We start from the raw sequence: 24583 nt of genomic DNA on the forward strand, positions 1-24583 counted from the left end.
AGCGGAGGAAAACCGGAGAAAACGGGATTATGGCAGAGTCTTCAATATTTACTGTCCTCCCGTCTTTGAAACGAAACGTACATACGTTTAGATGTAATTTTATATATAGTTATGTTTATTTAATATAATTTTAAAAAGAAGCATAAACACAACAAGGGGTGTCTGTTTTATCTGTTTTTGTGACTAACGTTTCATTAGTATAACCATGGAGTATAAAATTCAATATAAATTCTCGGTATTGCATTGGACTCTACGATCGGTGGAAGTTATCGAGCATCCTTAATCCTTCACCGGAAATACCGCCGTGCATAGAGCCCATTAAGGCAGTTCTGAAGGCGAAAGGGGGTCAAACACAGTATTAGTATGGCGTTCCTAATAATCCTTTAGGTGAGCATAATTTGAAACAACAACAAAAACTTTCTCCGCTTTCACTCATTTTAAAAGAAGCAATATTTTTTTAATGGCTTATGTTTTCCCCCCCTTAGTAACCTCAGAATATTTCCATTTAGTACAAGTATTGGTTGATACCTGTAATTATTAGGCTTGTGCTTAATATCAAATTACAACAGATTGAAATTATGTTATTATCATTAAATTATACTAACAACATACAGTAGATCATGCTGTTTTAGCTAATGAAACAAACTGAACAACTAATTCATCATCATCACTTGTTTTTGTTTACTCTTCACATTGTGTTTCCAGAGAATCAAGTAAAAATCTATATTTTTACATTAGCATACAGTAATGATACTTTGTGAAGAAGGAAACAGGCTTCTTTAAGACCTTGTTTGGTGCGGCTAAATGAGAATGAGTGACTGTACTTGAAGCAATATTGATCTAACGCAGTCCTGGACCATGTTACTGTCAAGTTAATGTATAGTGATTAACTGAATAAGCGTTCAACAGGGGTTGAGGATGAAATCCGCTCATGTCAGAAAACATTCGAGACCAATTTCCTTCGCTTTAACCTTTTCTTGGTCTCTTCCCGAAAGCGTTTGGAGTCTGTCAGTTGTGTGCTGACTCAATCCTCTAAATGGACGAGGTCTTTAAAGGAGCTGAGAAAGAATTTTAGTTTTAGACTGATTCTGTACTGCAGCTTATTTTCAATGGTTTAAATGGATGAATTGCTAAGTACTCTTGTGGGAACAGCTGCATCTAATTTGTGGATCCAGGTGACGTTCAATCTCATCGCAATTAAGAGCTCAGAGGTTGGGTATCGATCGTCATTTTCTGTGCATTTTACAGTATGTTATTCAGTGGCTGTTCTGAATTTGATGTGAGCAGCAGGAACAGGTGACCAGCGAAGTGAGACAAAGAGAAGCCCAGTTTAAAAGCTCTGCAGTCGCATGTCTGCCACATTAACCAAATGCTGAAGTACTGTAGGAGTGTGTTTTGATATTTCCAGTTTCAAGTCATTTTTTTGTCCTCATTGAAATTAAAGGTGCAATAAGTAATCAAGGAAATGCTAACGTTAGCCTGCTAGCATTGAAAGCCCCACTTTAACGAACGTAAACAACTTTGTCTGTCATTCTCGCTCTGTCTGCACAGCGTACGTGAATGCGCTTTCAAACAGCAGAACAGAAAAATGTTTTTTCATTTTCATGCTCACACAGCAACATTAAACACTAAAGACTTGAACATGTAAAACATATAATAGGTCCTCTTTAACATTTTTACCTTTTTTGGTGTTGTAGGATATTAACATGTTTTATTTTAGCCAATATTTAGTAAACCTTTTGTCTATCTTGCTCCAATTATGGAATGGCTGTTGAAGAATAAAAATTGAACAAGTAAAACGTATACATTTAAAATGTAAAACTGATAAACAACTTTAAGAGAACGAACCGAATAAAGGGGAAAACTAAAATAAGACGTGTTCAAATTTTTTTTTTAAATGAGTAATGCTGAATTAGCAGAGTTACTGTTGTGAATTATTCATACTTGTAGTTTTATACATGTATTTTATTTTATTATCACAATGTTATTTAAATGTTCTTACTAGCATGTAATTTAGCTCAAATTCATCAGTGGATTCGCTACACGTGTCCAAGCAAGGCTGCCTTTATTTGATTTAGTTGAAAAATACAGTAAAAACTATAATATTGTGATTTGTGAAATATTATTACAAGTTAAATGATTATATATAGCTACCATTTAATATCATTTACAAGTTTGAAGACAGCTAGTTTTTTTTGTGTGTTTGTTTGTTTGTTTTTTGATATCCATACTTTTCTTAAGCAAGGATGCTTTAAAATCATCATTAGAATGATTCCTGCAGGATCATGTAATACTAAAGTCTGGAGTAATAATAATTTTAAAATAGAAAACAGTTTGTGGTCAGGTTGTTTTTGGTCAAATAAATGTAGCCTTGTCACCTTTTCTCTTGTCACTTGTGGATTGCAGCTGGTTAAACTTGGCTGAACACTGAAGTGTATTAATTGTTTGTCACTTCAGTATGTTGTGAATTTGTTAGGACACTTATGAGTGATGCATTCCTCATCCTTTCCATGTTCCATACTTTTCTCCTTTCAGTCTTTTCCATCTGGCACTCACAGGCATGTCTGTCCCTCTCATCTTTGGTCCATCCTTTTGTCTGCTCTCTCTCCAAACTGCGAGTCTGGAGCCCTTCGGTGGTCCAGGACCAGGCTGAGAGCTTGTTCGCCTCTTAATCAAAGCAACAGATGTGATTAGTTTGGAGCGGGTGGCACAGGCTGCTCTACTCTTGGGTAATCAGTTTGCAATGGCAGATGCTCACAGGGGGGAAAACTCGCCTGCTGCCCAACAGCTGTTTGCCAGTAAGTATCAAGGATCCCTCTATTGGTTCACCTCTCAGCCTTGCTTTGAACTAAGTTCAATAGCATGTTCTTCTTTGAAGCTGAGCAGAAATAGTGGGAATGTCCTAATGATTTGGTTAATCAACAAGTTCACCCTATAAGAGTGCACTGTAGATTTATGGAGCAAAATGGAACAGCCTGCGGGAATATCAAGGTTTGCAGGTGTATAGGCCTGTAGACCATTATTGACAAATCAATATGCCTCATTTAATTAATTTTATTTTAAACATTTAAAATAAAAGCACAGAGGATACAGCAAATCAAAAAACCAGTCACAAATTAGAAGTCTAAAACAACAATTTTTAAAGAGAAATGTCGGAGGAGCCTGAGTTTGGTTCCCAGCCCTATTTGTTTGAACCGTGAGAGATGTCAACGCTTTCGCTACTCCTAAATCCTACATCATCTACTCTTTTGGCGTAGGTCGACTTGCGTAGGCCGTCTGCCGGAAGTTAGTTATTTTAGTCGATAAAATTTTAAATATGGCTATTTTTCTTCAGTGGTGGAGGAAGTACTGAATCTCAGTACTTAAGTAAAAGTACAAATACCCAGATAAATATTTACTTTAGTAAAAGTAGAAGTAACACAATGACAACCATACTTAAGTAAAAAGTACTTTGTTTTAAATGTACTTTAAGTATTAAAAGTAAAAGTACTTGCATAACAATTTATTCTCTTAATGTCTAATGATTAATAAAACATTTAATTCTAACTCATTCAACCTAATAGCCTACTCCTATAATGATGTTCAATAATGATGGAAAAAAAATGTCACCATTGCAATTAGGCAATATCATGCTTATCCTTAGTACTATATGTTAATAACTATGTTTGGCAGTAAACGCGATTCATTTATGGTGCAATTCTGAACCTCTTGGCTTGCCATAATCCTAACCAAACCAAACATATATTACACACGGTGTGTTTCCTATGCACGTAGGCTAAAAACAAATTTTCGCGTATGAGTTGCATGATAAACACACTGCGTGTGAGACGCATTTAGTGTGACCGGGTTGATATACTGTATCTATGGCAAGCAAACGTCACTGGTGAGACAAACGTGCAACGAACGGACGGTCAGATTACGTTTTGGCAGGGGAAAAACTGATCAGAAGATGTAACGAAAATGTAACAGAAGCTGTAGAAATGTAGTGGAGTAGAAAGTATAATAATTGCTGCAAAATGTAACAAAGTAAAAGTAAAAAGTAGGCACTATTTATTGTACTTAAGTAAAGTAAAGATACGTGAAAAATGTACTTAAGTAAAGTAACGAAGTATTTGTACTTCGTTACATTCCACCACTGTTTTTCTTACACAAATGCATCGCATGACTTCAGAAGGCTTACCCACTGGAGCTGTGTCGAGTTTGTTTATGATGAATAGCAGCACTTTGATGGACTTCAAAACAACACTGACATTATAAAGCTTAGAAGAGCCAGAACATTTTTTTAATATAACACCTGAAAGAAGAATGTCATATATACACCTATAGGATGGCTTGAGGGTGAGTAAATCATGGGGTAATTTTAATTTTTGGGTGAGCTATCCCTTTAAGTACTGGCATTAATGAAATTAAAACTATAAAATAGATGTTGCCTCGGGTGTTTTATAACTGACGCCCATTGTGTTGTCCATGTACGCTTTTGAAGAATTTCTTTTAAACTAGATTACGTGTGAACTGAACACCCCCAACAACCTAGCAACAGCAATTTCAGCTCAGTAAAACGATCATTTTTCTAAGTGTTTTATTTGTTATGAAATGAACTTCTAACTGACATGTATTTGTTACAGTTTTTTATAAATATAATTTTTTTCTTTTATAAATAAAATTTAATCCAAAATACATTAGAAACGTTTGACCACCACCCTGACTGATCCCTAAATTCATATACTCTGTTGCAGCCTAGTTAGACCACCATTTTTTTACCACCCGATCCATGATCTATTTCACATGTTTTCCTCTTCTCTGTGGTCCTGACTCAATCCTGACGTGGCATGGATTGATATTGTTTTCTGTGCCACCAACAGTGGTCTAGAAGAGACAGATGGTGCTGTTTTGGCGCCTGCACTGTAAAACTTTTCCTGCTCTAAAAATGTTGCACCGAATGGCAATGGCAAAAAAAAAAAAAAAATGACGACAGATTGATGGATAAATTAAGAGAAAATGATGACCTGGAATAACATTTTATCAATCTTAGACTATAGTTAAACGTGATTATGATACAAGGAAAGGAGCTGCGGGCACGGCTTTGCATTTTGAGCAGCTGCCGATCGGAAAAGAAACGCCGGCCAACATTTAGTTCCACACAATCTGGCAACTCAAACCACCAGCGCAGCCCACCTTGCATAACTGGAATTTGTAGCGTTACACTAAAAGGCAATTATTTCTACTTTGCCTGTCAAAGCACGGCAAGAGTTTGACAAATGATAGCAGGCCTTTTGCAGCAATGTTCATCCATTTTAATTAGGGCATTGGGCTTGTGAGAAGCCTCTTCAGTTGGACACTGAAAGTGGAGTGGCACAAAACCGCTGCCCACGAACTATGTCTCCAGGCCGTGGACTGTTTTGTCTCCTCATCCATCTCCTCTGCTCACTAAGGCTGCATTTATTATTTTTTTTAAACGCAAGAGAAGACACTTCTGTCAAAAACAATGAGAAATCACAATGATTTTCACACTTTCGATCTTGTATTGTCTGTTCTGCAACCAAACATAGGTTAGCCCAAAACCCATCTGAAAGTTAGAGAAAAAATAAAAGTTATGTCTTTATGTCTGATTTTGTTTTCTATTTTTCATTTATTCTTTTTTATGTAATATGATGATGTTGACCTGCCAAGGGACTATCTGCAAACTTGAGTGTAAACAAAAAAAATGTTAATTGATGTGCATTGTCCCTTTAAAAAAAAAAGTTCCACATCCACAGTCTCAGAGCTCATAGAGCAGGTAATAATAGTAACAGTCACTTTCTAGGAAGAAAAAATCATCCTGACAAATCTGTCATCGCATTTGACATAAATAAAAATGGAATAAAATGACATGCCTAGAGGACAGACACACAATCCATGTTTAACCAAATATGCTGGTCATGTCAAACAGTCTGAGAGTACATGATGTCTCAGACAGAAACGTTATTGGAAGTTTTGAAGTTAATCAGTGCACTTTCCACAAATAAAGTACAAAACAGAAACCTTAAGATTTCAAATATTTTTAACAAATAGTGAAAGGAGGTGCGTAATGGTGATGTAATTGCTGTTATGCAGATACTTTATGCATTTGTTTCATGCTATTTCATTTATAATTAAATCCTTAATTTCATGTCTTCATTTATTAGAGGTAAAATGCAAAAATGTGTATTTGAGGTAATGTTATGTAAATTCATTTATGTCTCTTTAAATGTAAGGCGCGAGAGTGCGTCACTTTAGCGGAAATGATGAAACATTGCGCGCCGTCAACGATGGGCTGATGATGAGCGGACGCCTAACGAGGCTCTGAAAGTTTAATTTAAGTTAAAATAAGTGTTGTCCCATGTCAAAGGGATTTTGTTGTAGCCTACAAAGGACTCAAGGACCTCTTTTCATGACAAGTAGCCAACGAGGTATTTGTTTCACGTGTATATTTGTTTGACGTATTGAAAGCATATTTTTTTGTGCAAAAGACCGCATTGTATAACAGACTGATGTGTTTGTACTATGTTCATTTATAAATGCAGTTCTCACGGCGTAACCAAGACGAGCCAAAGAATAAACGCCCGGTTATTTTTTACAGTCTATGTTAGGAACCGACCTGTGTCTGTGATTGTTGTGAAGAGAGCTACAGGTGAGCTAGGATGTAAGTGATTATTATTTAAGCCGGTGATTTCAAACAGTCTTTTTTTTTCACTGCAGTTTTAAGGAGAAAATACTCACCAATGGTGCTGACTTGTGAATTTGCATAAAAGCATATTAAAAACCCCACATAGTCATACAAACAACATTAAAAACTAACTTTCACCACTGGGAGTCTTTAACACTGGCTACTTTATGCTTGCATTTAAGTTTATGGTAGACAATAGACAACGGTTTCAAACACATCTATGTACTAGATCTTACAGTAAACATGGATGTATGCTCCTAAAAAGTAATAAGCCATTAAAATGTATTGTATTTGTGTACCTCACATGAACTGTGGTGTGAAAGCAGGAAAAATGTGTTTCCATTGATGAAGGTCAAAAATGTGGCATGATGGGAGCTGTGTGCCTGATCATTTAGCAGTGATAGGGAGGGATGAATGCTGTAATGGACCGTTCCCTCAAAATGATTTCTCTGCAGGGAGAACTGCAGTTTTCACTCACATAAAATCCCAGACCTGTTAAATGTTCAGTAATCACTTTTTCATCCTGTTTTAGCTCCTGCTCTGCTCTGCTTTACGTTCCCTCCTTTCATATTACACTTCTTCCATCCTTAACTCTCTCTCAATGTGTGCTTCAATGCCTTTTATTGGTCCATTTCAGATCCTGGAAGAAAGGTGGAACGCAGATAAGGGGGAGTCACGTTGATCCCAGAGTACAAACAATGAGATTTCTCTCCTCTCATCTCGCTTCATACCAGGAGGGAAGAAAATGAATGTTTGTCCTTCGTAGAGCGGGTCACTACCTTCAACAGTGCACCTCTTTGCCATTGAGTCCACAGTAGGCTAAAACGGACTCTTAAATAGAGTAAATGATTATATCCTTACAGTATATCAGGTCAGAGACATATGGTCTAACATATTTCTAACATAGTTCACTTTGAAATTAATTTTGTTTTTTTAATTATGTTTTAGCCATCAATGTGTACTTACATTTACGAGTCATTAAATCAGGTTTAATTTTGACTTCTCTGTGCATAGTGGACCCCCTAAACCTGCATTATATGACTGACAGACAACATCGGTTTGACCGAAAAATGTTGAAAATACTGTGGAAACAAAGACACCTACATTTTTGATGCCCTTGAGGTAAGCTAAAACATATCAAAAATCTATTTCAAAGTGAACTATCCCTTTAATACTCAGATTGGGGTTTGTTTAAATCCCTGACTGTAAATTTGTGCATCCGAAAATGTATCCAAAAGCCTTCCTGAAAATGTAATGATGGCATAAGTTTTAGCAGGGATTTTTGTATCGACACTTTTGTATCAGAGTTCAGTCTCATTTCATCCTCCTAAATTACAAAAAAACAACAACTTTATGACCACTCTGAGCCAGCCAATGCTGCTTGTAAACATTGTGAAGTGGAACACTGTGCCTGTGTATTACAGTAGATTAATGTTGCTGTTTCTCCTGCACGTATCATCAACTGTGTTTGGCCTTGAAAGAAATCAATGACTAAAAGGATCAGATATGCATGGGTGTTACATTTTTGAAGTGAGTGAGCAGCAGCTTTCGTTTCTGTTCTGACAGCCGCAAGGCCAATCAGATCGCTGTGAGTGCGCGTTAGAAATCAGGAATCGTGAGAGAACGTTGTGCTTTTGAATGTTTTTCATCTTCAAACCAAAGTTTAAATCCCGTCTGGCTTGTGTGGTTCCCATAATTCTAACAATTATAGGAAGCGCATGTCGAGAGCTGTCGTTCCAACCACACAACTTTGCGATGCTGTTTGCGATTGCGAATGTTCGTTGGAACGATGGTTTCAGGAAACACAGACTCGTTGAACTACAGTATGCTGATAACGATGGAACTTGCGAACATATTTGGCTAACGATGCTTTTGGGAAGTGCACCCCTGAATGGTTGTTCAATGTCAACATTGTGACAACACTGTTACAACCTTCACCACACAATGTTGTTATAGCAACATTTTGGCCATGTTTCTAGAAGGTTGGGTGTGTTGTGCCAACATTCTGTGTTTGGGATGTCCCTTTAAGGGCTCAGTAGGTCTATGCTTTGTACTTCTCTCACAAATGTTTTGGGTTCCCCCAAGAAACTTTGCATTTGCTGAATTTCGCTCACTAAATGTTTTGTGTCTGGAAAGTTTCTCACAGCAACACAAAAAGCATTGAAACTTTTTTTCTTCTCCCATCTCATTTTCACACCACCATGTGACCACATGTGTGGCAAGAAAAACTGCAGGCATTGTTTGTTTTTTTAATCAAATTTACACTTGAATAATTTAAAGGTCTTAAATTAAGCAAAAAAATAACTAACAGCTTTGGGTAATTAATGCATGAGCCTTTAAACAATCTGGCCTCATTTTCACTCTGCTGTGATAATTAGCGTGAGACATAATGAAACGTGACTGAATGGTGGTGTGTTACTCACTTTATCACTGACTTAATGTTTCGTACACGGTCTGGTCGTAAGGCATTTGTTAGGAATGAGGTGAATCCTTAAATAATAAGTGTAGCCTACTAGAAATTGATTGAAGATTTCTATTGTGGAGTACATTTTAATGTTCCAACACGTCTGAATATATTGGATAAGATATTGAACTAACAGTTTTTGAAAGAAAAAACATTTGTTAAATGGACTGCATTTATACAGCGCTTTCACAGACCCAATGGCCACCAAAGCGCTTTACATTTTGCCCCACATTCATCCATTCACTCACTCATTCATACACCGACGGAGGTGTCAGCCATGCAAGGCGCCATCCAGCTTGTCGGGAATATTCAAGATGCTCTTCTTTTAAAATGTTTTTTGAGAAAATATTGATTTAATATCAGAGCGGAGTAGGCCAATCAGAGCAGTGTAGGCCAATCAGAGCAGTGTGGACCAATCAGAGCAGTGTGGACCAATCAGAGCAGAGTAGACCAATCTGAGCAGAGTGGACCAATCAGAGCAGAGTAGACCAATCAGAGCTTAGTGGACCAATCAGAGCAGAGTAGACCAATCAGAGCAGTGTAGGCCAATCTGAGCTGTGTGGACCAATCTGAGCAGAGTAGACCAATCTGAGCAGGCAGAGTGGACCAATCTGAGCAGTGTGGACCAATCTGAGCAGCGTAGACCAATCTGAGCAGGCAGAGTGGACCAATCTGAGCAGTGTGGACCAATCTGAGCAGAGTAGACCAATCTGAGCAGGCAGAGTGGACCAATCTGAGCGGTGTGGACCAATCTGAGCAGTGTGGACCAATCAAAGCAGAGTAGACCAATCAGAGCAGTGTAGGCCAATCAGAGCAGAGTAGGCCAATCTGAGCAGTGTAGACCAATCAGAGCTGTGTGGACCAATCAGAGCAGAGTAGACCAATCTGAGCAGTGTGGACCAATCAGAGCAGAGTAGACCAATCTGAGCAGTGTAGACCAATCAGAGCAGAGTAGGCCAATCAGAGCAGAGTAGGCCAATCTGAGCAGAGTAGACCAATCTGAGCAGGCAGAGTGGACCAATCTGAGCAGTGTGGACCAATCTGAGCAGAGTAGACCAATCTGAGCAGTGTGGACCAATCTGAGCAGTGTGGACCAATCAAAGCAGAGTAGACCAATCAGAGCAGAGTAGACCAATCTGAGCAGTGTGGACCAATCTGAGCAGTGTGGACCAATCTGAGCAGTGTGGACCAATCAAAACAGAGTAGACCAATCAGAGCAGTGTAGGCCAATCAGAGCAGAGTAGGCCAATCTGAGCAGTTTAGACCAATCAGAGCTGTGTGGACCAATCAGAGCAGAGTAGACCAATCTGAGCAGTGTAGACCAATCAGAGCTGTGTGGACCAATCAGAGCAGAGTAGACCAATCTGAGCAGTGTAGACCAATCGGAGCAGAGTAGGCCAATCAGAGCAGAATAGACCAATCAGAGTAGAGTAAGCCAATCAGAGCAGACTAGGCTCGCTGAAAGGAGGAATGAACAACCTGTTTTCTGACTGCAATGTATATTAAGAGAAAATTTACGTTTTTATTTTTACCTATGTTAAACCTAGACCAAAAAATAGCAACCTATTAAATAGCAGTAATTGGGACACTTTAATGAAATCCTCCAAGAAGTGATATAATTTCAACGCATTTTTTTAATAAAGTACTGCATTACAGGAAGAACCTTAATGAAAAACTCAATTTTACAAAAAAAAGGTAACTAAAAATGTCATGAATAAAAAATTAATCAGGAACCTGAAGATGACATTGTTCTCAGTGGCGACCTTGAAACACTCTTTCTTAATCAGAGATCTTGGTAATGATCACACTAGGGGCGTGTGTGTCAATTTGGGGAAAAAGGGCACAGAAAGCTGAGGGGAGGAGGATTTGTGTTGTTCGTTATCCTCAGCCCACCCCAGTCCATCTGTAGATACACATGTCTACCCACATGTATGTATCCACGGTCTGCCATGATCAAGAGATTAAACCCAATGGCCCGAAGCAGCTGGATGTCCGCCTGGCGTTAGGCTCCATCACATGACCTGAAACAGTTGGTGGCCTCAGCGTAAGGCATCAATGCCACATAAGGATATTAGGGTTTCCTGTAACACTCAGCTAATGCTTTCCAGAAACCCACCCTACGATGCTTTCAACTCGGAGAGCGTGGACTTCAGAGATGATAACAACGGGCAGTAATTAGATTTCATGCTTATGCTTTGCAAATGGAAATCAATCAATACTGACATCAGCGGGAATCTTCAGAAGAAGGTCCTTATAGATATTAGTCAGAGACAGAGTAGATGCCATGTTTGTCATGGACGCAAATGAGGCCGTTAAGAGACAAAACTAGTCTGTTGAATACGTCATACTGTTTTGTGTTTCATTGTCGTCATTGAAACCATTTAACATGAGTTTTAAAATGTTTTATTATATCTAGGACCTCGAAACATTTCAACTATTTTGTTCACGTCAAATTAGTTCAGCCAAAGCATTAGTACATTGATGCACCACATTTGAATATCTGCATGCACAAATTACTTAGATTTCAGTTCGTTCCTCACAAAGTTATCGTATGAAATACCAACGTGTTCTCATCCTAGGGTATCATATAGTGACACTTTTGAAATTTCGTCTAAATCCAACGCACATGGCACCCTTTAGCGTCAATATAACACGCACAGAGCTTTGTTCGGTTATGGTAGGTTTAGTTCTGGGTAAGTTTAGGGTTAGACCACTAGGAGGCGCCTTCTGACCCATATATATCTGCGTCTCATATTGACGCTAAAGGTGTAGAGTAGACGAAATGTCAAAAGCGACAGTATATGACGCCTTGGGATGAGAACGGGCTGAAAATACAGTATGACGCATACCTTTGTGGTGCGTTTATGGAGCTTCTTGTGCTTTTTTTTAACAGCCCCAGTCACTATAATAAACGTTTAATATTCATGGTCCGAAACAATGCTCAGGTAGGCCGTGGCATTTAAACGATGCCCAATTGGCACTAAGGGGCCTAAATTGTGCCAAGAAAACATCCCCCACACCATTACACCACCACCACCAGCCTGCACAGTGGTAACAAGGTATGATCCATGCATGTTCTCATTCTGTTTACGCCAAATTCTGACTCTACCATCTGAATGTCTCAACAGAAATCGAGACTCATCAGACCAGGCAACATTTTTCCAGTCTTCAACTGTCCAATTTTGGTGAGGTTCTGTAGCCTCTTTTTCCTATTTGTAGAGGAGATGAGTGGTACCCGGTGGGGTCTTCTGCTGTTGTAGCCCATCCGCCTCAAGGTTATGCGTGTTGTGGCTTCACAAATGCTTTGCTGCATACCTCGGTTGTAACGAGTGGTTATTTCAATCAAAGTTACTCTTCTATCAGATAGAATCAGTCGGCCCATTCTCCTCTGACATCTAGCATCAACAAGGCACTTTCTCCCACAGGGAGAAAACTTATATATGTTGAATGCATTATGGCAGCCTTATTGTGATTATATGTGTAAGCTTTCTCATTAACATACAGTTCTAATCTTTGTTTTCTTACTTTGTGTTGTCTGCTGGACTTGTCCTCTTTATCTGTCAAGCCTCGAGCAATTTCTCTCTCTCTTTTTCTCCTCTACTGATAGGATTCGGAGAGCTATTCTCAAGGTGACTCTTAACATCTGGGAAAATTTATGGAGTGTGAGGTAATTTATTCAGGGTGAGGATGTGCAGGGAATGCTGCTTCATAGCAGCTCTCTGTATGAAGAATATCAATTATTGTGTGTGCGCCTGTAGCTATTGGCATATAGAAGTACCGATATCATGAAATTAACATGTGATGAGATGACAGAAGATCACTAGTGCGCCTCTCAAATTCAGTAAGGGCTTCAAATGCTGCATGGGTTAATTGGTGGAACTGTTGGTAAGTGACAGCGTGCCACTTCATTGGAGCGCAGAGATGCCAGTTTGGCCAGACTGAGAAGCACTGTCCCCAAAGAAATCTAAATCTAATCAATGGATGTTATGACTCACTCTGGTTACTTGAACACTGTGATAATGGCTTCATTGAAAAAGAGGGGCAGAGCCATTCCATTCCATTGCCAGTTTTTTTAATTCAATTTTAAGTTGATTCCAAAAGTAATTTCCAGTGAATTAATCATAACAAACAGGGCAATTTATTATGATTGATATGAATGTCAATATATTGTTTGCTGTTGTCCTTTAAAATCTTATTATTTCCAATTTAGTATTTTAAATTAATTAATGATCAGACTGAAAGTAATACTCAAAATAATACTCATCACCTACTGGCATAATAATGTAACATTTTAAAAGTCAATGAATCAATGTACGAATTTGAACAAGTTGTTTTGGTGAACAGAATCAAAAGATTTGAGTCAATGAAACAAATTCCCTTGCTAGCTTAGGGTGTGAAGCCTAGTTGCGAAATCGAGGAAATAAACAATCGCCTGGATTTAAATTTCACCTTTGGAATCAACTCGCTATTCTCAATGCTCAGAATCAGAGAATTCAAGGGCCAAGATAGGAGTCACTTGGAGTTACTTTTTGGATCCTCTCCCAGAGTCCAGACTCCAGAATAGCCAACGCTTTCTCATCCCAAGGCGACTGACACTTTTGCCAATGCGTATACAGCACATCCAACGCACATGGCACCCTTTAGCGTCAAAATATGACACACTTCGGTTATGGGTAGGTTTAGGTCTGGGGTAGGGTTAGGGTTAGACCACTAGGAGGCGCCTTCTAGCCCATATATATCTGCGTCTCATATTGACGCTAAAGGGTGCCATGTGCGTTGGATGTAGACGCATTGGCAAAAGTGTCAGTATATGATGTCTTGGGATAAAAACGGGCTGGAATAACAGTCCTTTTTTTTAGTTAATTAACTAAAAAAGACGATGATAGTCAATTATTTTTGGGAACTGTCCTGCGTGAGCTGAAGCTAAACAGTTAAGACAACGGAAATTCAGAATTTCTAGTGGGTTAACAAAATTGCATGTTTCGCCTACATATTTCGCCTACATTTGCAAAAAATAACGCGAACGTACCAGGCTATAAGCTCTTGTCGTTACAACTCGCAAAACATGGACAATGAATAATTAAAACATGAATTTCATAACAATTACATTTTTACGTGTTAAAAATAAAGTGTTTAAATATTTTGCACTCTAAAATTTAATTGACTGAATAAAAACGAAAAGAGTGTAAAAATGAACATTGCCCAGAACCAGCACTGTGACAGAAAATAGGCCTAGCATCATTCAGATTTTCTTCTGAAAGATAATGAATCTTGTTATGCTGTTATTTGATCCATTATCTGAGCAGCTCATCTAACCACCCATGAGAGGCCATTTGTGTGACCAGCAGAGAGGGACCTCCCGATGGGAGCCAGATCCATCTGCACGCCCAAAAAATAATGGATGATGAAGATCAGATGCCATCATAGTCGGCAATCTGCCGCTGCCAGGTCACACTGGCTTTACTGCCCATGTGCCACCTAACTCATGATGCACACTGATGAGCTCCCCAAGATGTCATGGCATCTGCCCACAAAATCGAGGCTCATGCCAATGCACACGGAAAAGGGCAGTGCTTACAGTTTGCAGCCAGGGTCTGTTAGAACCTGGGTGGACGCCAGCCATATTGTTGATGAGGTCTTTACTATCTGCACCAAATGTTGCATAGAAACTGTCCTACATTTGATCTGACGATCTTTACAATTGCAATACTCTTCCTTTATTTCACCACACAAAAAAAATCAGCATTCATTGATCACAGCTTTAATGACATTGCATGATCTGCCATGTCAACAATCCCGCCTTTCTTATTAGATGCAATTAAATAAGGCCTCTTGAAACCATTATTCATCTCAGTGCCGTTATGAAAAATAATAGCTCATATAGGCTTGAAAATTGATTGCCCGAAGAACTGATCTGTCATCAAGCTTTGATAAATCTTAGCTGTGAAGGGCTTTGAGTACTGATGCTGCTTTTGTTTCCTTCTAAAGTTATCGTAGAAACCTTAACCTTCTGCTCTTCAGCCATACCCATTTCTCCCTGAAACCCGGCCCATCTGAGGCGCTACACACGACCTGATGAAATAGATCCATCACATCCTAGTTATCATCATACATTTCTCTCGCACTCATGTACATTCATGAGCCTCAAAGTCATCTAACTTGTATCTGCCAATTTCCGATTATTCACGTTGTGGCTCACACAAACACCATCATAGATCAGAGTGCAGAGATGAGAGGATAAGCCTCAGATTGTTTCTCCATGCTAACTGCATTCTCTTTTTGAGATGAGACAATAAATCTTGTGATTGGGAAGTTGCCAGATAAAGTTGTTCCGATAACAATGACAGGGAAAATGAATCGCACACACATACACAGACCAAATCTCCCTTAATGAAAAGCTTCTTCTGTCAGCAGCTTTGAATGACACTGTTACATGTGCTTCCTCTCTCTCCAGCAGCCCTGGTACAGCTGAAAGGAGAGTTCAAGGTTTCATTCTTCATTCAAGAGCTTGATCCTCGTGGTCACTTTTCCATCTTGTTCCATCTCAAGGGTACTAAACGAAGGTGGGTGGATGCTATAGGTCGATATTGTGTCCCTGCTGATTGGCTCACTGCCCAGATGTGCATCAGCCTAAGTTGGCGTGATTAAGCAAACTGTTCCCCAGGGTCAATCAGCCCATTCGTACTAACGTTATTACACCGACCTTTGCACTTCCAGTCCTCCTGGGGCCCTCAGGAAGGGCTAAGACCACAACGGTGCTCAATAGGAAAGATGAATGTTTGTAACCCACGTCACATCTTGAAGACATAGGAAGGTGAGATGGATTAAACTCTTCTCGGAGAGCATGCAACTGCCACGCTGAGTCAGCATTTGACCTACTCGCCATGCATCGACTTCACCACAGGCTGCTTTAAAACATGAGGTCAGCAAATAAAAAAACACCGTTTAATACCATACTGTGTTCGTGTATGCCTTTTTAATGCAGTCCATGCATTCCCTGCACTGATTTACAGCAGAATCTGTAGATGTAATGGTTTTTCCATTTGGCAAGTATGAATAGTAATGCATTTGCCACTATGTGTAGAGCGAATCAAGAGTGAAATTGTATTCATGAAACATTCTTCTTCCTAGGTCATATATTAACTTGGCATACATTTATGTGGCTATATGCATCCAACATTTTGTAGAGACTGGTTTTCTAGACTCTATATTCCCAAGAACTTTAGGTGAGCAAGGCAATTAAGTGAAAGTGTCTATAATATTGTTCACCACCTGCTGGATTAGAAGATAATTAAAGTACGAAATGCATGATAATTCATAAAGTTGTACATTTCAAAAGGTTAATTATTTGTGAGGATCTCAGGACCTCAGCGCTGGGGGCATCATTCATCTGTCTTTGTTTAACTAGAAATCATTTTCAAATTTCCTAAATAAATCCTCATTTCTTCACAGTTAATAGGACAGGACTGCACGTTGGTAACACAAGGCCTTTTGGGAGGTTGTCTCTGCAAGAAGATGTCTAATGACTTGGACATGCAGCTGCTTGATGAGTCGTTTCTACTCTACTTTGGTTTTTCCTTTGCAGAAGACACAAAGACAGTAGTCCTTTTCAATTGGCCCTCAGGCCATCCCATCGTTTATTACACAGTGAAATAGCTGTGGAACTACACAAGGTAAATCAATTCTTCACCATTCTTAAAATCAGATCTTAATTACATCAGTGAAGTGACAAAATTTGACAATGAATGGCTTTCTCAAACCCCTGGGTTTAGAAAATTCTTGGAAGACATTTTTGTGTGGCTATGTTATAAAATTATCCAGTGGTTCTTCAGATTCAAAATGGCTGAATGCCCTGGCTCAAATAAAAACCAGATTTTCATTTCAAACCCTTTTGGTTTTAAAGCTGCCTTAAAACATGCTACATCCAATTGTTTGCAGAGAATGAGTGTTATTGGTGTAATGGCATTTAAAAACAGTTTAAATTACAATCAATAGATTATAGATTAAGAACAGTTCGTTATTATTTTTACTCTTATTTTTTTTTTAAAGTATATTGAAAGAAGTCTCCACAGTAATCACTTGTACATTCCCCCATCCCATCCCTGCTGTCTTAGGGTATTATTGCACTGAGATTACCACCTTAAGCTTTTTTGCTTGACTTCGTTTAGCAGTCCCCAGTATTTTACCCCGACAGTTTGGGGGAAACAGTCTCTGGAGATCTCTGAAAAGGTCTTCAAACCTCTGACTCCAGACTAGATACCCTACCCCAGGGCCGTGGGGCATAGGGACTGTGTACGTTCCGTGCCACTAGAACCTGCCTGCGGTCCCTGCGCACGGAAGAGAACGGCACAGTGTGCAACGACTCCTCGTTTGAGCGCCCAGCCCCCTCATAACTTCCGGTAGCAGTGTTCTGGTACAATACGGGTCTGCTGCCTAACCTGGGCACCAAGGTGGCATTATCCGGGCAATGGTTGACACATGGAAACAGGTGGCACGTGTCTTTGGAATGCTCATGGAAGTGACCGGGTCCCTGCGGAAGAGGACTCAAGTACACCGGCAGGTCTGTGTAAGAGTTCAGGTACGTTGAGTAGTGTCCGTGCACTAGTGTGGAAGAAGAGCGCCGCAGGGATGCCGTATTCTGTAGAATCGCCTCCCGGTATGAAGGAAGGCGGATGGACTTTGAGTACTTGAGCTTCTGCGTCTTATACGGGTAGGAGACCATGTGGGCTGGGTCCAGATAGGCTGGCTCCACAGCCATGTTGTAGCGAAGGTTGTTACTGGCGCTGCCATACATCTTCGAAGGCTTGGGATTGGTCACCACCACTCGAGGGAACAGATCAGGCATGTTGATGCAACTGGTCGAAGATGCAGAGGTGGAGGGCTTCTCATCCAGCTGCCGGATCCTGTCACCACCCCAAGTAGCCCTGAGAAAAGAGGCGCGACGGTTCATTTTATCTTTCCCCAGAAGGGGAACGTCATCCATCTCCGGTTCTAGATACAACTTGGAGCAGGAGTTGCAGCTAGAGCTGGGTCTCTGGAAGTGGCTTCTTATGCAAGGTGTCGTATGGGAATGGTTTTCCACAAGGTGGTTGCTTTTAAGCTCAGCCAGACAGGACTGGGGAACATCATAGTCGTCCCTCCGTCGAGTTTCTGGAGATGCTGCCACGTAGCTATGAGACCTTTTTTTGCGACCCAGACCTGCCATGTATTGTTTATGGCTCCCCGAAGGTTCTTGGTGTTCCACAAAGATGTCCGGTACCTGAAAGTCACGGTAAGAGACGTAGCGAGAGGTAGGGTGGTGACAGGACTGGTCCACGTACACGTGGGGTTTTGGGGCTGTAGGAGGTGGTGGGTCTCTCATGGCAATATGGGGACTACTGAGGCTAGATATTGGTAGCGTTCGTTCATAGATGTGGTGGTGGCTGGTGCGTGCGGGAAGAGTGTAGCGCAGTGAGGTAGGCCGTGTTCCCACATGAGGCTTCTCCAGTAAGTGCTGAGTAGTGCTGTCCATGTTTTGAGGGTACGGTGAGTGGTTGTCTGTAACGCTGGCGATGCAGGGCAGGCGACTGTGGCTGAAGTCCGTTCCTATGAGGCAGGTAGGAAGACTAGGTCTGGCTGACTCTGGATCACGTCGACTCCAGTTCTCTATGGTCTTTGTGGCATTGTCCAAGGAGTTTTCAACTCTTGCAGATGAGACAATGTCCTTAGCGGTTTGGAGCATCTTCAGCATGTTGGCCTGAGTGTAACTGGTGGTGACATCCGGGTTTTGCATGTTCCCTTTACGGTCTGTGTCTTCCACACCGTTAAAGCAGCTGTAGATTCCCTTCAGGGAAGAAATAAGGAAAATTGAGACTGGCTTTTTAGATTCCCCTAAATGGTTCTTTGTGCCAAATAGCAAACAGACTTACTGTTTTTACCTCATGATATCATAATAAAATCTCCTTAAAAGCTATCCATATTGTCTTAAAATACTGAGAAAATAAAAGTACAGTCCTAATGAATGGCAAAGGTCTGACAAAATCAAGTTTCTATATTTTTTCTGCAATTACCTAAATAAAAGTCGTAAATTACTCACTTTTACCACATCAAAAATCAATTAGCTGATTTTACATGTGGTTAATTACCCAAAGAACTGTTAGTGGCTAATAGGATTCTCTGTTTATCAGTATTATAATTATCTCCGAGAGTGGCTGTAATTAGTCAATAGAAAAAAGTGTTGTAGCTGCCTATGAATTTGTAATATTTCACATTTAAAGGAGGTCTTCAAGTTTGTTAAGCTTATGAATGTGCTTAAAAATGGCTTTGGAAGCTATGCCATAACCCCAAGACCCTCATTTAATTTTAACAGCTTTTTCCTTGACTTTTAGTGCTCATTCACAGCTTGGAGTTCCCCTGAAAATCCATTTCACCACATTTGTGTTTCTAAAGTCTCTGTTAAGGTACATTCAACCTTTCTTTGTATAATTCTCATTTTAAATAGGTTCTTTGTTATTGATATATTTTGCCACATGCATGTTCTTGCTAATTGCTTTGGTAAAAAATAGAACAATAACATGTTTTTCATTTTGATTTATATACTTTGCATTCTACACCATATTGTAGACTGGATTCGTAAGAATTGATCCCAGAATATTTACCCTGCTAATAGCCAGCAAGAAGTCCAAACGCTCAGACTTGTGGACAGAATGCCGTAGCTTCCAGTACAGTAGATGTTCCCATGCAAAGACAAGCAGACTGAGACCCATCGCCACTAGAAGCATGTAAAACACTCCGGCCATGTTGTCAATGTCCAGCTTAGAGCTCATAACCTCTTTCTTCTCGTTACGACAGATTCCAGTGAGCCACACTGTCTGCAGCTTCTGAGTCTCACCTGTGATAATACATAATACATTTCAGTCGGACTTTTAAAGTAGAGCTCCTCTAGATAATGTAAGTTTCTGAGGTTACCGTCTGCAAGGAACTGAAGAAGGGCGAGGTCTATGGGGCGCTTCCAGCGAGATTCTTTCTGAAGGGCGATGCCGTAGCCTGTCGTGGCAAATACCTTCCCGCTACCGATGGTCACCAATTTACACCCTTCGTCTTTACCGGCCATGTAGTTAAGCACAGCTGCATCATATATGAAGGCATCCAGTTTCCTGTTAGCAGTAAAGAAATTGTGCACGTTAGTGGAGAAGATAATACGCAGGGGGCAGATTTGGTTCAGAGATTCAGGTGACAAACTACAGGAAACACACCCAGTTTTGAGACTGTTGAGAGCATCCTCCACACCTTTTTGGTTGTACTTGACCATGTGAGAATGCATTTCGGGATAATTGCTCCTTATGTTTCGTTCTGTGCTGCCATTGGGCACGGTCCCAAACCGGAATGGAGGATATTGGTCTTGCGGTTTCTGGAACTGAAAGTTTGAATTTCAACAAGTTAGCATGTTTAAATTGAACTTTAAGAACAAAGTACAGTCCACGTGGTAAAAATACATCCTTGGATAGTTAAGGATTAGTCCATTTCAATAGATTCCAGCACTGTTAGACATGCCAGTAATGGCTTTTGGCTGGGAAAGCTACGCTGCTAGAAAGCGTGATTGATTTTGCTTTAAGCTGGATTTTTGCATGGGAATTTATTCTAGGTTCAGCCTTTGTCTTCATCCTCATCCAAGGATTCTCACGATTCTCTATCTGCAAATGCTACATTAAATACAATCTAAATCCAAGTGAGAAAATGACTGAAATTAATCCTCAGGAAGAAAGCTGGAAAAAATGACTGAAGTGATAACACTCGGACCAAAGCCACTGGGTCACTAACGCTCTTTTCTGTCTCAACCCCAAGAGCTTCTCCGTCAATTAATTCGGTGCTCTGTTTAAATTCTAACATTTGAACCTCAGATGTTCCTCACAAAGACGAGGAATTATCTCAGCTGCCTGGCCAAACATCCAAGGAATTCAATATTACTTTTCCCTTGCTAAATTTCTACCCATTTAGTTTTTACGTGATTTTGGCCATGTTCATTAACCGCAGTTAATGTCATATCAAATAAATGTAATATAGCCACTAAGACAGCAATTCAGAACCCAAGGCATGAATAATTGTGCTGTAATATAGGTAACCTTGCTAGTGTGAATGAAGCAGAACAGTCTCTAAGGAACAGGTGGATGTGATTGTATTCCGGCTGAGAGCTTGTGACAGACTCCAGCACCAGTGAATGCGTCATTTGAAGTGTTTTTGCTGTCGTCTGAGAGAAGACAGTTTAAGTGTTGTCTTTCATCTGTCCCGTGGCCCTGACCACATCAAAAGTTTACAGCTGACTAGGAAAAAAATAGCTTCTAAATTTCTTTTCGGGAGTTATGCATCTATCCTTGCTTTGACAAAACTGTTGAGCATTAAAGGGTTAGTTCACTCAAAATCGAAATAAATCACGTCTTCCCAAACCAGTTAGACATCTTTGAAACGCAAATTAAGATATTTAAATGAAATATTAGATTTCTTACTCTCCACTGACAGTTACACAAATTCAACTTTGATGCTACAAAGAGATCGTGAAACTAATCCATATGATTTGAGCGATTTAGTCCAAATTTTCTAAAGAGACTGGATCGATGAACAGATTTAATTTAGGCTTTTATTCACATATAAACTTTGATCAGCAGTGTTCACTCTCTCCCTGTCTCTTTTTCTAATAAAATTATGACTTTAATATAGTAATATAAATTATTAATTATTACTATTATTAAAATAAGTCAACATTGTAGTATATAAATAAAAAAAATGTTTAGCTTTCAAAGTTTGCAGTTTCAAAGCAACAGCCTGATCTGTATGTGATATTCTTGCCCTCTGGCTATTTTGCCCTTCAGGCGTTTTGTTCTTTGTTCCTCCAAGGCACACTCCTGAATATCAATTCATGGCAAAACACCTCGATGTCAGTGTCCAAATCCCTGATAGTCAACTCGTGTGGCTCTTTAATGACAGTGTTGTGGCTCAAAGTCTCACTTTGTCTTCAAAATTGCTCTCTAACAGTTTCCATCTGAAGCTTGTCAGTTCTAACAGCTTTCAGTATCATCGTAAATCACTTCACCATGATGTGTCACACAGTTATATAGCTAGGATAACGGTTCCACTTTATATTAAGTGGTTTTAAGTACTAGTACTTATATTGAAATTAATATTTTGATACAATGGACTTAATGTGTACTTACATGTTTTTACATTGTACTTGTATGTTAAAAATACCAGCATGTAATTACAGCTGTAATTAATGTAATTTGTAATTACACAGTTGACCCTTAACCCATCCTATACCTACCCATACCACCACAACTGTCCCTAACCCTACCCTCTCAATAGCAGCAAAAGTGTTTTACAATACAACATGAACACAATAAATGTAGTAAGTTATATTAAGTAAGTCTTAATATAAAGTGGGACCAGGATGACTAGGTAACTTGGTAGCTTAAGTAAAATGCAATTACACATGTTTCAAAATCCTTACAACTCAACTCAATCCTTGATTATTTTATCCAGCCATCAGTACCGCTGAACACAAAATTTAGACATTTTACAGGTTTGGAACAACTGAGTAAATTATGACACTTCATTTTTGGGTGAACTATCCCTTTAATGTTTCAAACTGTCCATAAATGTCTTATTACAATTAAACAAATTAGTGATTAGTACTCCAATCACAGTATTTCATCAAAAAAGGGCACATATTATCAGCCCAAATCCCTCTTATAGTTCCACAGAGTGACGACCTTAATTAAAACTTGCGCTCTAGAATGGGCTTTTGGCTAAGAGAGACGCTGGCAGCTCTTACCTTCTTGTCACTCAGTCCAGAAACAGTGTCAATGTACTGCTCTTGGATCATGAAGGCGGCCAGGTTGGCCGTGTAGCTGGCCAGGAAGATCACCGCAAAGAAGGCCCACACCAGCACCATGATCTTACTGGTGGTGCCTTTGGGGTTTTCAATGGGCACTGAGTTGTTGAAGACGATCCCCCACAGCAGCCAGACTGACTTCCCGATGGTGAACGTTGGCCCACCTGGATCTGAGGTACACAATATAAAGCTTCTTCAGTGTTTTTGCCATCATTTTTAATTGTATAGTTGATGTTGGGTTAAATTTTGAAATATTTTCAATGGGTTTTTTATTTACACCAAGTGAAAATAGCAGTAATTTCTTTGCGCTAAGTATAAATAGTTGTTAGATGCTTTTTATACTTGGTGCAAATAACGGCAGATACAACATATTCAGTTCATATGATTATATGCGTTGAAATCATAAAGGAAAGTTACATAATTTGGATATTAACTTGTCCCTGCCCTCTACACCTACCCAATAAACACTTTATTCGCACTATTAAATACCCGTTAGGCACTTTATTTACACTTTTCAAATATTTTCTTGATGTTTATTTAAAATAAACACCTCTCCAAGCAGATATATGATGGGAAAAAGAGAAGAATGATCATTTATGTCTATTTTTATATTTCCAAAATTTGATGACAAACAAATTCGGTTAACAATTGAACAACATTTACCTGAGCTATGAAAGCACAGCACTAAAATGTTGCTCTACTTAAACGAATTACCTTTTCTCCTAGCTTATATTCTGTCAAACCTGTCATGATTGATGAACAGAGTTTCAGGTTGCCACTGTTTCTGACATCTGTGACGGGTCCTGAAGTGTTAGTAGAGGCGGTGAACACTGACCTTTGGCACTGACCAGGCTGCGGTTGTAGCCCACAGGACTAAAGTATTCAAACACAAACACAGTCACTGCCACGACTGTAAGACACATGACAAACATCATCACCCACACCGCTGGGCTGTAGGGCTCTGAAAGAGAGAGAGATGACGAGAGAAAGACAGATGAAGCAAAGGACGCCATTCCCAAATGACACTTTTTTTTATTCTAGTAGGACTGCGAAGCCTTTTGAAATTCTGATACATGCAGAATGAGGTGCAAATTAAAGTCAACACGATTCATATCCCATTAAACAAGAGAAACACTCTCTCACACACGAGTAAGACTGCACTGTAAATATTTATAACTTGTTTTATGAAATGACAGTATGCAATTGTTTTTTACTATGAATTCTGGGTTCTGGGGAGGTTTATTGTTTACAGTATAATGGAAAAATGTGCAAAAGGATTTATGGGATGGCTAATGGACCACACTGGTGAAAATGAAATAGTTTCAACACAGGATATTAGATTCCTAAACCAACACTGATGTAGTTGTTAAAAAACTGGGCTGCAAAAAAATAAAAAATAAATATATAAATTGTTAACTGAAATAAAGCTAAAACAGACATACATATTAGGTGAAAAACTTTAAAAAAACTTAAGAGGAAATAAAATGTTTGTTGAAGTACTAATATTAGTAAATAAAATTACTATATATATATATATATATATATATATATATATATATATATATATATA

The 24583-nt window shown here is 39.4% G+C and overlaps 1 protein-coding gene and 1 long non-coding RNA gene across 2 annotated transcripts in view; one reads left to right on the forward strand and one right to left on the reverse strand.

Annotated features, from left to right (window-relative positions):
- LOC120490092 (uncharacterized) overlaps positions 1–16723 on the forward strand; it is a 32815-nt gene extending 16092 nt beyond the window's left edge. The window contains exons 2-4 of the long non-coding RNA XR_016155081.1: positions 15604–15712; positions 15867–16071; positions 16602–16723. This is a non-coding gene — a long non-coding RNA (uncharacterized LOC120490092). The remainder of the gene's footprint in view (positions 1–15603; positions 15713–15866; positions 16072–16601) is intronic.
- Positions 16724–16752: 29 nt separating this feature from the next.
- grin2ca (glutamate receptor, ionotropic, N-methyl D-aspartate 2Ca) overlaps positions 16753–24583 on the reverse strand; it is a 67038-nt gene continuing 59207 nt past the window's right edge. The window contains exons 9-14 of the mRNA XM_039687473.2: positions 23849–23974; positions 22954–23183; positions 20384–20544; positions 20097–20284; positions 19787–20019; positions 16753–18972 (exon numbers count right to left, since the gene is read on the reverse strand). Coding sequence (XP_039543407.2) covers positions 17383–18972; positions 19787–20019; positions 20097–20284; positions 20384–20544; positions 22954–23183; positions 23849–23974 — 2528 coding nt within the window. The 3' untranslated portion in view covers positions 16753–17382. The remainder of the gene's footprint in view (positions 18973–19786; positions 20020–20096; positions 20285–20383; positions 20545–22953; positions 23184–23848; positions 23975–24583) is intronic.

Source organism: Pimephales promelas, chromosome 3 (assembly GCF_988280905.1).
Source record: "Pimephales promelas chromosome 3, fPimPro1.hap1.1, whole genome shotgun sequence".
NCBI classification, from domain to species: domain Eukaryota; kingdom Metazoa; phylum Chordata; class Actinopteri; order Cypriniformes; family Leuciscidae; genus Pimephales; species Pimephales promelas.